Genomic DNA, 12,616 nt, shown 5'->3' with positions numbered 1-12,616 from the left:
TCACAGATCATCAGTTGCCCGAGATGCTCCTCAGTAACAGGGATTTGTGGTCAAGTAAATCTGGGGACATCTATATATTCCATTCCTCTGATAGAGACTTCCAGTCAACACTTCAAGCCTCTGATAATTTCCTTAGTAGAGAAATCTGCTTAACTTGGTTTAACCCGGTGTTTCCCAAGCGTATTTGGGAAAGACAGCATATTTTCTTACACTTAATTTCTTATCTGCATTTCATGGAACCAGAGTTCTTCAGAACCTATTTTGAGCAACTCCCTAAAACACTTGGAAGGGAGAAACTCTGCTGAGTAAGCTCTTTTGTGGGGCACAGGGGAGTGAAGAAAGTGTACACCAACATGAAAAACTTTTTCAGTTACAAAGGATATACAATAAAATATAAGAAATGTATCTCTTTGTCACCCACCCCAGATTTTATATTTTATTCTCCACAGGGAGCTAATATCAATACTTTCTGGTATATTCTGTCAGAAACGTGTGTGTGTGTGCAAATAAGACTATTTCATAGATACCATTCTCTGCCTACTTTTTCCATTTGATAGCTTAGAGAGTCATCATACGAAGATCGGCTTCACTATCTGTAAGAGCTAGTTCTTCACTATAGGATGCACCCCCCACAATCATATATTTGCAAAGTGCTCCCTTCAATATTTCCAGCACTCACCTGGCATCATACATATTTATTACAATGTCATTGACTATATTTCCTATACTGCACTTTACATCCCCATGACTATTTTGTAACTACCGATTTGTACTCCTTAATCCCTTCTCCCTCTTCACCCATTCCCCAGTCCCTTCCTCTCGGCAACCATCCATTTGTTCTCTGTATCAGTGAGTCTGTTTTTATTTTGTTCGTTCCTTTATGTTGTTCTTAATATTCCACATAAGTGAAATCGTGATATTTGTCTTTCTGACTGACTTATTCAACTTAGCATAATACCATCTAGGTTCATCCATGCTGTTGCAAATAGTAAGAATCCAGTCTTTTTTGTGGCCAAGTAATATCCCATCATGTATATGTACCACAGATTTTTTTTTTTTTACCCACTGGTCTATTATAATGCTGCAACGAACATAGGGGTGCAGGCAGATATTTTTTTGAATTAATGCTTTGGGTTTCTTCAAATATATACCCAGAAGTGGAATCATTACCCCAGCCTCTTTAACCACTCACCTGGTGACTAGAGGCATAGGATTTGGGGGAGAGCTCCTCCTAAGGAAGTCTAACCTTTCAGAGAAGAGACTAGAGCATGTGGGCTGATTCTAGTCTGAGAGGGATTAAGCCCTCAGTTCCTTCTGGTATTTACTGGCCACCCCAGGTCTGTGTCTTAGCATGACCAGCCAGTCTATCAAGATGGAGAAAGGGAGGGGAGGGGACACGTTTTGCTGGCATATTTTCTCTTAAAATGCTTTTGCTTTTCATATTTTGCTTTGCTTTTCGGTAGCAGCCCGAGCTCAGGCACAAATAAGGTGCCCACTAGATGATGGGAGTGCCCTTCTCTGCTGGGCTGCTTTGACATTTTGATCAGCTATATCGATCATCCCACTTTCATGAGGCTTGTCTTCCTTACGTGGCCTTCACTATGTGCCATGTCTTCATCACAAGGCTGTAAGTAAAAACGAGCCATCTTCTGCTGCCACCACTGTGTTCTCCTTTCTTCTCACGTAATGAGAACATGTTGTGATGGACTTTAAACACCAACCAAACTCGCTTTTGGGAAGTAGAAAATTATTGTTTCTCCCTTGAAAGTCAAGGAAACTAGCAAGTTTTCTGGGTCAAAATTAAAACCCAGGGATCAAAAGCACAGCTCCGTTTGGCAGAATCAAGTTGGCTTTAGGAGTCTGTGGCACTTGGGTCAATGACCCAGAACAGACTTTCATCTCTAGGTTCTTTGGAACTCTGAAATTTCCCAGGTTGGTCTGGCCCTCTATGTTCAAGCACATATGCAAATGTAATAGGAATTCTAAAAGGAGAAAATAGAGAGAATGGGGGACAGGCAATGTGATAAATCTGAGACTTTTCCAGAACTGGTGAAAGTTGTAAGTATCTAAATTGAAGATGAACCATGAACCCTGAGACTACAAATAAAATAAGTTAACACTAGTCATATGATAGTGAAATTTCAGAATAAAAAACAGAGAACCCTTCACTATAACCAGAGCAATGCAAATATTTAAGGGTAAAATTAAATCGACACAGACTTGTCACCAGCAACAGTAGACATTGGGGTGACACCTTCAAAAAGTCAAGCAAAATCCATCATCAACCTAAAATTTATCATTGAAACTTGAGAGTGAAATAAAGACATATTCAGGCAAACAGGGACTGAGAAAGTTTATCTGTTGCACACACTTCTTGAAAAATTTCCTAGAGGAAGTTTTATGCTGCACAAAGAAGAAGACTGCACATAAAAGAAAATGATGGGTGAATGCAGTAATGATTAGAAAATACATTGGTATATGATAGTAAGTTTATTTAAGTATTCACTATTCAAAACACCAATAACAGTAATAATGAGAATAGAATTTAAATATTAGACAATGACATGAGTAGTTGATTACAATTAGGATTTAAATTTTTTTAATGTTGTTCAGAAGGAGATACTCACTTTATACTTCATTAGCTCAAGAATACGTCTTTTAAAAAATGTAAGGGTAAATACTGAAAGAGAAAGTAGGGGAGGGGAAATGGAGAAATAAAGAAAGCTGATCCACTCAAAGAAAGGGTATAAAAAAACACAAACTACTGAGCAGAAAACAAAAAATCAACATTAAAAATTTTAAAAAGGACATCACAGGTAAAGATTATAGAAGCCACAAGCAAATACTAGGAAAAATCATTTCAAAATTACTGCTCTCATTGTATTAATTCTGAAAGTGCTAACAATTTGAAAACAAAAATGAAGTATAGTTTCCTAGAAAAAATATAAATTGTCAAAATGGAATTAAGAATAGAAAATCTAAATTAGACATAACTATTAGAGAAATCTCTCTCACACACCTGTTTTTCTCTTCTCCTCTCTCTCTTTCTCTCTCTCTCTCTCTCTCTTCCCCTCGTCTTCAATGCATATGCAAAATAATCTTCAAGGAACAGATAACCCTCATTTTTTATAAAGTGTAAATATAAACAGAGGGAAAGAACTCCAGCTAATTTCATGAAGCCACTGTAACCTTGGTAATAAAGCTAGACAAGGACAACATAATAGAATTTATAGTCTAAAGTCCTAATAAAACATTGTAAACGAAATGATGCATGATTAGGTGGGGATTAATCTCAGGAATGCAAGGATGACTCAATGCTAAAAATATTGATCAATGTAATGTTCTTTATCAAGAGATAAAAGAGAAAGCAATATGCGTATCTCAATAGATATGGAAAAGTTATTTTAAAAAAATTCAATGATCCTTCCTAATGAAAGTTTTGGTAAGTGAAGAATAAACAGGAATTTCCTTACTCAAACAACAGTGTCTAGCAAAAATCTAAAGGAACTATCACACTTAATGGTAAAACATGAGAAGCAGATTCTTTAAAATTGGAAATAAAACAAGAATGCCACAATTACAGCTTCTTACAACATTGTGCCAAAAGTTTTAACTGCAATAATAAGACAGAAAAAATTAAATATTTAAGGACTATAAAGAGAGAAAATTAAAGTTCTCATCTTCTCAGAAAGAAAATATTATCTGTATCAACACAGTTTAATAGAATATTTTGCAAATGAGGGAAAAGTTCTATATCCTTGCTGTCTATTTTGGTAGCGACAGTCACATATGGCTCTTGACCACTTGAAATGGGACTGGTAAGACTAAGGAACTAATTCTTAAAATTTTATTGTTTAAGTAACCACAAATGTACAGTGGCTATCATATTTGACAGCTCTAATCTATGTAGAATATTAAAGATAATCTATAAACTTACTTGAATTAATGAGAGTTACCAAGTTTGCTATGTATAAGATCAACATATAAAAATCAATAATTCCCAAACCCTGTAATAACCAAATAGAAAATATAATTGTAAAAATGTAGCATTCACAGTAGTAATAATAACCAGTAGGTACCTAGAAATACATCAAACAAAACGTATACGACTAATACCAAGTAAATTACAAAAATTTAGAAAGAAATATAAAAAGCAGACTTATGAATGAAGAGCTATTTCACGTTCATGGATGAAAAGATTCAATATTTGAAAATATCAGATCTATCTAGAATAACATATAAATTCAATGCAATTCCAGTCAATATCTCTAGAGAGTATTTATGGAACTTGATAAACTAATCCTAAAATTCATGTAGAAGAATAAAAGGCTAAAAGTAGCCAAGATGATACTGAAAAAAAATAAGGAAGAAAAAGCACCAGATAAAAATTATTTAGAAAGTGATTATAACAAAAATATATGGTGTCAGTGCAGGTCTGGACAGAGAGATCAATGGAACTAAATGAAATCCAGACGTCCGACCACATTTATCAGTGAACTGGTATAGAGTAGAGGCCATCACCATCTGTAGAGATAGGACAGACTAGTCAAAACCAGTACTGGACAACTGGCTATCCTTCCAGGAAAAGACACACCCACTCTATCTCAGACACCAAAATAAATTCCAGTGATGTAAAGACCTAAACACAAGAAGCAAAGAATTGACCATAAAAAGAAAATGCAAAATATACTTAATATCTGGATTTTAAATAGATACCAATGCCTATCTTATACCAATCCTATAATCAAAAGAAAATTTTTTTAAAATGTGTAGAGGATATACACAGGCAATTTACAAAAAAGAATCTAGACTTTCAGGAAACCTGAAAAGATGATCAACTCTACTAGGAATTCATTAAAATTACTAGTGAAATTCCATTTCTTATGTCAAAAGGACAGAAACAAAAAAATTTGGACAATATCATGGTCAGCGAGTATGTGGAAAATGGGAACTCGCACAATGCTCTGGCAGTATAAATTGAAAACCACTCTGGAGAGCAATTTTACAAACCCCACCCAGTTGACGATGCCAGCCCTAGGGCCGCCAAACCCACTTCTAAGTATACACTCAAGACAAACCCTGGCACGTGGATACAAAGAGACACGTACACGATGTTCATTGCAGCACTGTTGGTGACTGTGACAAACTGCTGCCGACATAACAGCTCGTGAGGGGACTCGGCATATAAACTCACCATATTGCACAATGGCTAAAACGAATGACCCTATTTCTACATGTCCCCAAGTAGCCGAATCTCAAAAAGTGTCTTGGGATGGGGGTGAATCTCAAAGTGTAGAAGGTGTACAAGTTATGAAACCATGTATATAAATTTTCAAAACACTCAAAAGAGTAACATTGTTACAGGCGACAGTGGTAAAAGTTCAAGGCATGCAAGGAGAATATCTTCAGCAGAGTGAAGGGATCAGAGATTTGATCCGAACCCCAATTCCACCACAGACTCACCTATGGGCAAGTTGCTAATCGGCTGAGCCTTGATTTTCTCTGCTGTAAAATAACAATCCCTTTATGTCATGAGGTTTTTTAAGGAATGAGTGTCTTGGTGTACGAGTATGCTCAATGTTAATGAGCCACTTCACTGTCCTTTGTCATCATCACTGGTTGAAGGGAGAGAACCACGCCTCTTTAATGTCCTGCTTCCAGGCCTCTTCATACCCCAACGAAGGTACAGGGCAAGAACCCCCCATGCTCAGCTCTTGCACACATTCAGATTTTAGAAACTCGAACTTTGTTGCTGTGACAGAACACCCAAGTACAGAAGTGCATATCCATGAAAGGCTGTGTACAGGACGTAAACCAGAAGAAAATGATTAGAAATTGGTGGGATTGACTGGGGATGGTCTTTCTTATGTCCTGCTGTGGTAGAAAGAGCATTTGACAGAATTTTGTGAGCATGTGGGTCTCTGTCCCCTCATCTGAGAGATACGGGGGCTGGACAAGGAGACTACTTCATTCCAAAGTCAGTTATTTTATCTCTTTGAGCCCTTATTTCTCTGTTTACGGGTGATAAGAAAGCCTTCCTAAGGCAGCTATCGTAAGGATTAAACAAATGTATGCACAGAAGCTAAGGAATGGAGGAACTTACTAGTGGTCCTTACTTTTGCAGCTCAAGGCTTCTAAACCTCTTCCCTGTGATAAGGAAGAAAGGTGTAGCAGACCTCCTTCCTGAGCAAAAGCCAAAATACCCACCTATCTTAATGCCTAACAAAGGCCAAATTCAAGCTAGTTCTTTGGCTTATAATGTGATTACTGTTGTTTTTAATTGTCATTTACTAAGAATTTTTCATGGACTGTCTCTTCCCTTAATGCTGCAGTGGGTCTGTAGTAGGCAGGTAGACAGGCAGGAGCAGAGTAGGGATGACAGGCCAGGTGCAGGGGTCGCCAGGCAGAGGGCCCCGGATGCCCAGCAACGGGCAAACTACAAGCCCTGTACCATCACTCCCTTAAGCATTAACCCCGGGTGCCAACGGGTATGAATGAGTTTGAGTGGCTTTCCCTACGAGCAGGGTTTTGGTTTTTTGGTGAGGGGGAATGACTTCCACTTCACAAACATGAAGGACTAATGAGTGGTGACTGTCCTCTGCCATCTTTTTAAGGCTCCCTTTCCCCCTGCCTTATCAAAATGCAAAGCTTTTTTATTAGAGAAAGCAAGGCAAAATGCACATTTTCTAATAAAGCAGACAATTACTTTGGAAATATTTGGGCAAAACCGTATAGATTTATGGACAAAGAAGTGATTGTGTTTGTGCAGCAACTTCTTGTCTATGCATCCCCAGGGCCTCGACAAAACTGAAGTTTATAATCTCAGTCACAGATTTCATCAGGGTCTGCTTTAGGCGGAAGATACAGAGATTCAACTTTCAATATACCTTATTTTGCCATGCATAATGTGCACTATTTTGCCCAAATTTTTGAGGGAAAAATAAGGATGTGCATTATACATGGGTAGTACTAATTCTGTATCTATATAAATGTTTCTTTTTCTTTTATTTATGCTTTTGGGTTAAAAGTGTAACTCTAGAAAGCAAAAACGGTATCCGTATGCAAAATATCTTGGAATATGATAATCAGTTTTGTTTCTAAATACAAATAAGTAAATAAAATTGAAATAAAAAATTAAAATGAAAGATTTTTTCTTTGAAAGTGTATACCAAAACCGTGGGTGTGCACTATACACAGGTGCGCATCATACACGGGAAAACACAAACATGAGTGAGATAGCATTTCTTTTGCTCCCACCTTGAATCCTAGGGGTAGACATAGAGCTAGTTATATGACTAGTTTTAAAGAGAAAACCACAGGCCCTAAGTGGCATCATGATACCAAAACTAGATTTTTTTTAATCCTCACCTGAGGATATGGAGAGACACAGAGTGAGGGAGAGGGAGAGAGAAACATAGACATGAGGGGGAACTATCACTCGGTTGCCTTGAGTACACGCCCCAACTTGGGATTGAACCCTCAACCTAGGTGCGTGCCCTGACTGGAAATTGAACCTGCAACCTTTTGGTGTATGGGACAACACTCCAACCAACTGAGCCACCTGGCCAGGGCCAAAACTAGATTTAACACCTGATCTAACTGCAGTTTCAACCTCTCCCAAAAACATGATTTTAATCAACCAGTCTGGAATTTTCTGGCCAAACACAAGTAAGTTAATTTGTCCTGTGGACTCTCTCCAATCCCTCCAACATATAGGAAGAGGAAATCTGCAGGTTAAAAACCCTTCCCTTCACCTTGGCTGGTGTGGTTCAGTGAATTGAGTGCCGGCCTGCAGACTAAAAGGTTGCTGGTTCAATTCCCAGTCAGGGCACATGCCTGGGTTAAGGACCAGGTCCTCAACTGGGGGCATGCGAGAGGCAACCATCAGTGTTTCTCTTCTTCTCCTTCTCCCTCTTTCCCACCCTCTCTAAAAATAAATAAATAAAATATTTGGGGAAAAAAACCTTCCCTTCTTTTCCCCCAAAGAAGAGGTGTCCTGGCCCCAAAATAGTCATTTCTTTTCAATAAAACCTTAATAACCCCCTGCGTTACCCTCAAGGAAGGGGCCTTACCTGAAATAATCCACTGTAATTTCTTAGTGCCACCTCATTCTGCCTATAAAACCTTCCTTTTTGCACAATTCCTCGGACCACCCTTTAGTTGCTAGATGGGATGCTGCCTGATTTATGAATCGCTTAATAAAGCCCATTGGATCTTCATATTCATGCTGTTGAATTTTGTTTTTTTTTTTAAACAGTAGAATAATGAGTGGCCGAAAGTACTCACTCAGCCCAGAGGGGATGGGATTATGAAACAGGTTCTTGTTAAGAAATAGAGTTTTAATTTTTTTGGTTGCAAAATGAATGTTTGCTTCACTTCCTCTTCTGTGTTTTCTGCAGAACACTAAGAGCTGTGACTGAATTTGCTTCACTTTCTCTGGACCACAGTTTACTGTGGAGCTAAAGTCAGTTAGTGGTGACAACCGCTCTCCTCAAGTAACGTGCCCCGAGGGTTTCTGTCTCCTTGAGGGTGATTTTCCCGTAAGCAAAGACTGGAATCAAAAGAATCCTGGGATTTTTTTGTCTCTTTTCCTTCTACACCTCCCCTACCTAATCATGTGAGGTCAGCCCAGGAGTGCAAGGAATTGCCCATAAGGTTTTGAAAATACTTGAGTAAATGAGATAAAGAGAAGCTGCCGGACACCAGAAGATATGACTCGCTCTCATTTTACACTAATTCAGTGTTTTCAGTTCACATTTGTTTCTCAATTTTTCCCTATTCTCCTAAATTACTATATATTCACCCAAAGCAAATAACTTTTTAAAAATCAAGGTGTGACTGATGTATAACACTATGTTAGTTTCAGGTGTACAAAACATAGTTTGATATTGGTATGTACTGCCACCTGATCACCACAATGAATTAACACCCACGGCCACACATCGTTCAGTTTTTTTTCTTATGATGAGAAGTTTTAAGATCTCCTTTCTTAGCAACTGTCACGTATACAATGCAGTGTTATTAGCTGTAGTCACCCTGCCGCGTGCTGCCAAAGGACTTTTAAAATACAAAGTTCATGGGCAATTCTCTCTAACCTTAAGAAAAGTGAAATTATTTATACCTGGAGTAGGGAATCCTTGAGCAGATTTTTTTTTTAAAGCAAGTTAAAATCAGTAGTAGCTACACATGAGAATAATCAGCGACTTAATTTTCTGTTTACAAATGGTCTGGCTCCAGCTGAAAATTCAGGATCCAGGGAACGCAGGAACACGCAACAGGATAAAAACCTAGAGCTCATGCCACTCAAGTACACTTTCTAGTCTTTTATTATTAGCTAAGCAGATCTCTAGATAAAATCCCCAAGAGATTTAGAATCAGTCCTTCCTTTACATATATAGGAGGTTCTTGTAATTGTCTAACTAAAGATCTCTGGAGATTGGCTTCAGTTAAGAGAGAAAAGGTGATGCAAAGCCCAAACTGGACTACGGGATAGCACACTATTTCTCCCTAGTGCAACCTTCAATTTAAGAATCAAGTGATCCACCAACGCACTCTTTGCCAAGCACTTGAAATAATGAGCTATTTCTTGCCATTGGATATATTGACTGTCAATACTTATTTCAAGTGATTGAATCACTTCAGTGTTTGTGAGAAACAGCAAGGTATAAATTAATTAATCAATGAAAAAAACTGCTAGTATCTGGCATTAATCACAAAGCCATCTTCAAGTCCAAGCAAATCTCCAAAATGAAGAAAGTACTTCGCTCTGGCTCTTCAACCCCCATCAGCTGTTGTGGACAAAGGAAATGAGTAAATGGAAGCCTAATACTGAGGCAACTAAGTAGCCAAAGAACCTGGAAGTAATTTGCTGCTTCCTGGAAGAGATGAATCTGATGACGAACTTAAAGAAGAGAAACCAAAACAAAACTCTCCACCACGAGCTAGGTCGATCGGAGGTGTTGCTGGTTGGAACACAGAAAATCAGCAAGTACTCACCACCATTATAAATGTGCCCAAGAACTCAGAGAGCGTTTCTTTAGCTAAACTGCTCCTCAGGACCAGTCTCTGCTTGAAGCTTTTCCTCTTCTGTCTCTCCTCGGGCTGCATTGTGTGGCTTCTCCAAGGACCACTCGTTCCGCCAATACCTGCTTCTTCTGGTCTCTACTTCGCTTGCACAGGAAAAAGGAAGTTTGACAACTGCTCATAAATTCCTTGAGATCTCTGATGAGATTACTTGACTCCACACTGTCCCAATGTCAGCCCGTGGCTTAATCCTCCTCTGGTGAAATCGTCACTCCCTGTTCGCTGCTATTTATTAGAACTAGCAAGTTAAAGCTTTTGAAATTCCAAGAGTCCTTTTATACTTTTTTCTGCCTGATGGATTAATCATTACCTTTATTCTGAAGGTAGTTTCTCTTGGTTGGATTGGGTTTTTTTCTCTTCGAGAGATGAGAAAAGAGACGTGCTGGTTGTGTTGCCAAACCACAGCGTTGGGCTCCGGTCCAGAGATTTCTGTTACACAATGGCAGGCTTCTGATTTTTTTCAGCTATTCGGAAGTGGGTGGCTGGGGTGCAGTTTGGAATTGTCAAACCAGGTGTATATACATCTTGTGTAAATATCCTTTTGTGAAAGAGGTTTTCATGCAAATGGGAGAACATGAAGAATGTACAGATGTGTCTTTCTGTAAGATAAATCACTCTTGTTTTCTTTTAATATCATTTCAGTGATTGAATGACGTAGCCCTGAGAATGATAAGAACCATTGTGTCCATTCTAAAGATGGAGACATTAACATACAGAGAGACCACTGCAAGTCGGCAGCATCGGATGGGGGTCTCTTCCTCAGTCACTGAAACTGGACGTCATTTCCCGAGGAAGTTTGGGATCCAAGAATCAGAAAGACGGAGAAGGCAACTTGTTGAGATCCTTCCAAGGAAACATTCCAGTTTGAAAACCAATTTTCTCCCTTTTATGTATCATAAAATATTTAGGCAAATTACGTGAAAAATAAAAAATAGCAGCCTGAAAATTCATACTGCTTACAGATCACTGAGCTAGAAAGAGATCAGTCTGAATGTATGCCACCCCGATTAAACAAGACAGTGGGTAAATGCACCTAAATAGGGCTTCTAGGTTTTCAGTTTGATGAATTACATCCTTTCTGGGAACAGTGTTGAGAACTAGCTTCTTGTCATGTCAAATATTCAAGCCTCGTTTTTTTTCAAAACTAGTTTGTCTGAAGAAATAGAATCCAGCAGTTGTTTCTGAATACAAAGGCAGTCCCATGCTTCCTTCCAACCCTCCCACAGAGAAGCTGGCTTTGTTTGATGCCCTCCCCTACCTTTGCAGGAGGCCAACAGACATTTCCAGCTGGGGAGGCAGGCTGGAAGGGAAGGAGGAGAGGTCTGGAGAAAGAGCTGTTGAAAGTTCAAGGGCAAAAAGAGACACCTAATCTGTAGGTAAAACATAGAGTTTAGGACTAAAAAATGTATATCTTGCCTGAGGACACACCATTTATTAAAAAGCCAGGACAAGAATAAAGCATTTTGGCTATAATCGTGGGTTAAGTTATTGAGGCTATCATTGTCTAGAAGAGTTCATTAAAACACTCTACTCCCAAGCGCCAGAGGATGAACCAGAGAAACAAAACTTCATTGCTGTGACTGTAGCTAATACCAGACAGAGGTTTATTTTGGTCTCTTTGTTGGCTCATCTAAGAAGTATTTATTGCATACCCATTATGTGCCACACCCTGCGCTTAGCAAAAACATGGGGTTCTTGACCTTCCTGAAGAGTCTACTGAGGGAGACAGACGTAAGTGAAATAATCGCACACACAGAAATATGAACTCACAGCTAAGATGTATGCCATAAGGTTGGGGGACATGAGTGCCCATCACAAGGAGATTTCACTTTGTCAGAGAGATCTCTCATGGTTCCTCCAAAGGAATCATATCTGAGCTGAGATCAGAAGGAAGCTTAGGGGTAAATGACAGATACTGGAGAAGGAAGAGCATGTAGCTAGGCCTTGAGGGTTGGAGATGGAAATAGTATGATGCCTATCTAAGAATGAAGCAAACTCATTGCAGCTGGCTCCCAGAGCAAGTGCAGAAGTGATGCAAAATGAGCCTGAGGCTGTGGGCAGGGCTCAGACCTTACTGAGCCTGGTAAATACTGTTCAGGGCTAAAATCAATAAGTCTTTGAGGTGGTTTAAGCAGGAGCATGACACCAATAGATCTGAGTTTTGAAAAGAGCACCCTGGCTGGTGAGATGGAGAGGGGATTGGAAGGGACCTCATGTGGTCATAGGTGGGCCCATTGTGGATTATTACAGAACTCTAGGACTGGGTGGTGGCTTTGACAAAGGAGAGAAATAGAACAATTCAAGAGTTCTTTGTATCTTAAGTTGGAAGTCTTGATGGTTTGGATATAGAAGGTGAGGGAAAAGGATTCATCAAAGTTGATGGCTTGCTGGGAAGAGGGGGGAAGCAACTGGAGAGCAAACTCTGGAAGAGGACCAGGATTGCAGTGGAAGATCATGTACTCTGCTTGTGCAGGGCAAGCCTCATGGGCTGGCTCTCTGATGCTCCTGAGAGATGTCAAGTAGCAAATGATAT

At 39.3% G+C, this 12,616-nt stretch overlaps 1 protein-coding gene across 1 annotated transcript in view; it reads right to left on the bottom strand.

Moving 5' to 3' along the window:
- AQP9 (aquaporin 9) overlaps positions 1-10,346 on the bottom strand; it is a 43,427-nt gene extending 33,081 nt beyond the window's left edge. Inside the window, exon 1 of the mRNA XM_024568062.3 lies at positions 9,997-10,346. Coding sequence (XP_024423830.1) covers positions 9,997-10,107 — 111 coding nt within the window. The 5' untranslated portion in view covers positions 10,108-10,346. The remainder of the gene's footprint in view (positions 1-9,996) is intronic.
- Positions 10,347-12,616: the final 2,270 nt, after the last annotated feature.

This window comes from Desmodus rotundus, chromosome 7 (genome assembly GCF_022682495.2).
Source record: "Desmodus rotundus isolate HL8 chromosome 7, HLdesRot8A.1, whole genome shotgun sequence".
In the NCBI taxonomy this organism is placed as follows: Eukaryota; Metazoa; Chordata; class Mammalia; order Chiroptera; family Phyllostomidae; genus Desmodus; species Desmodus rotundus.
Note: the sequence above shows the minus strand (reverse complement) of the source record. Positions and strands in the feature narration are given on the sequence as shown.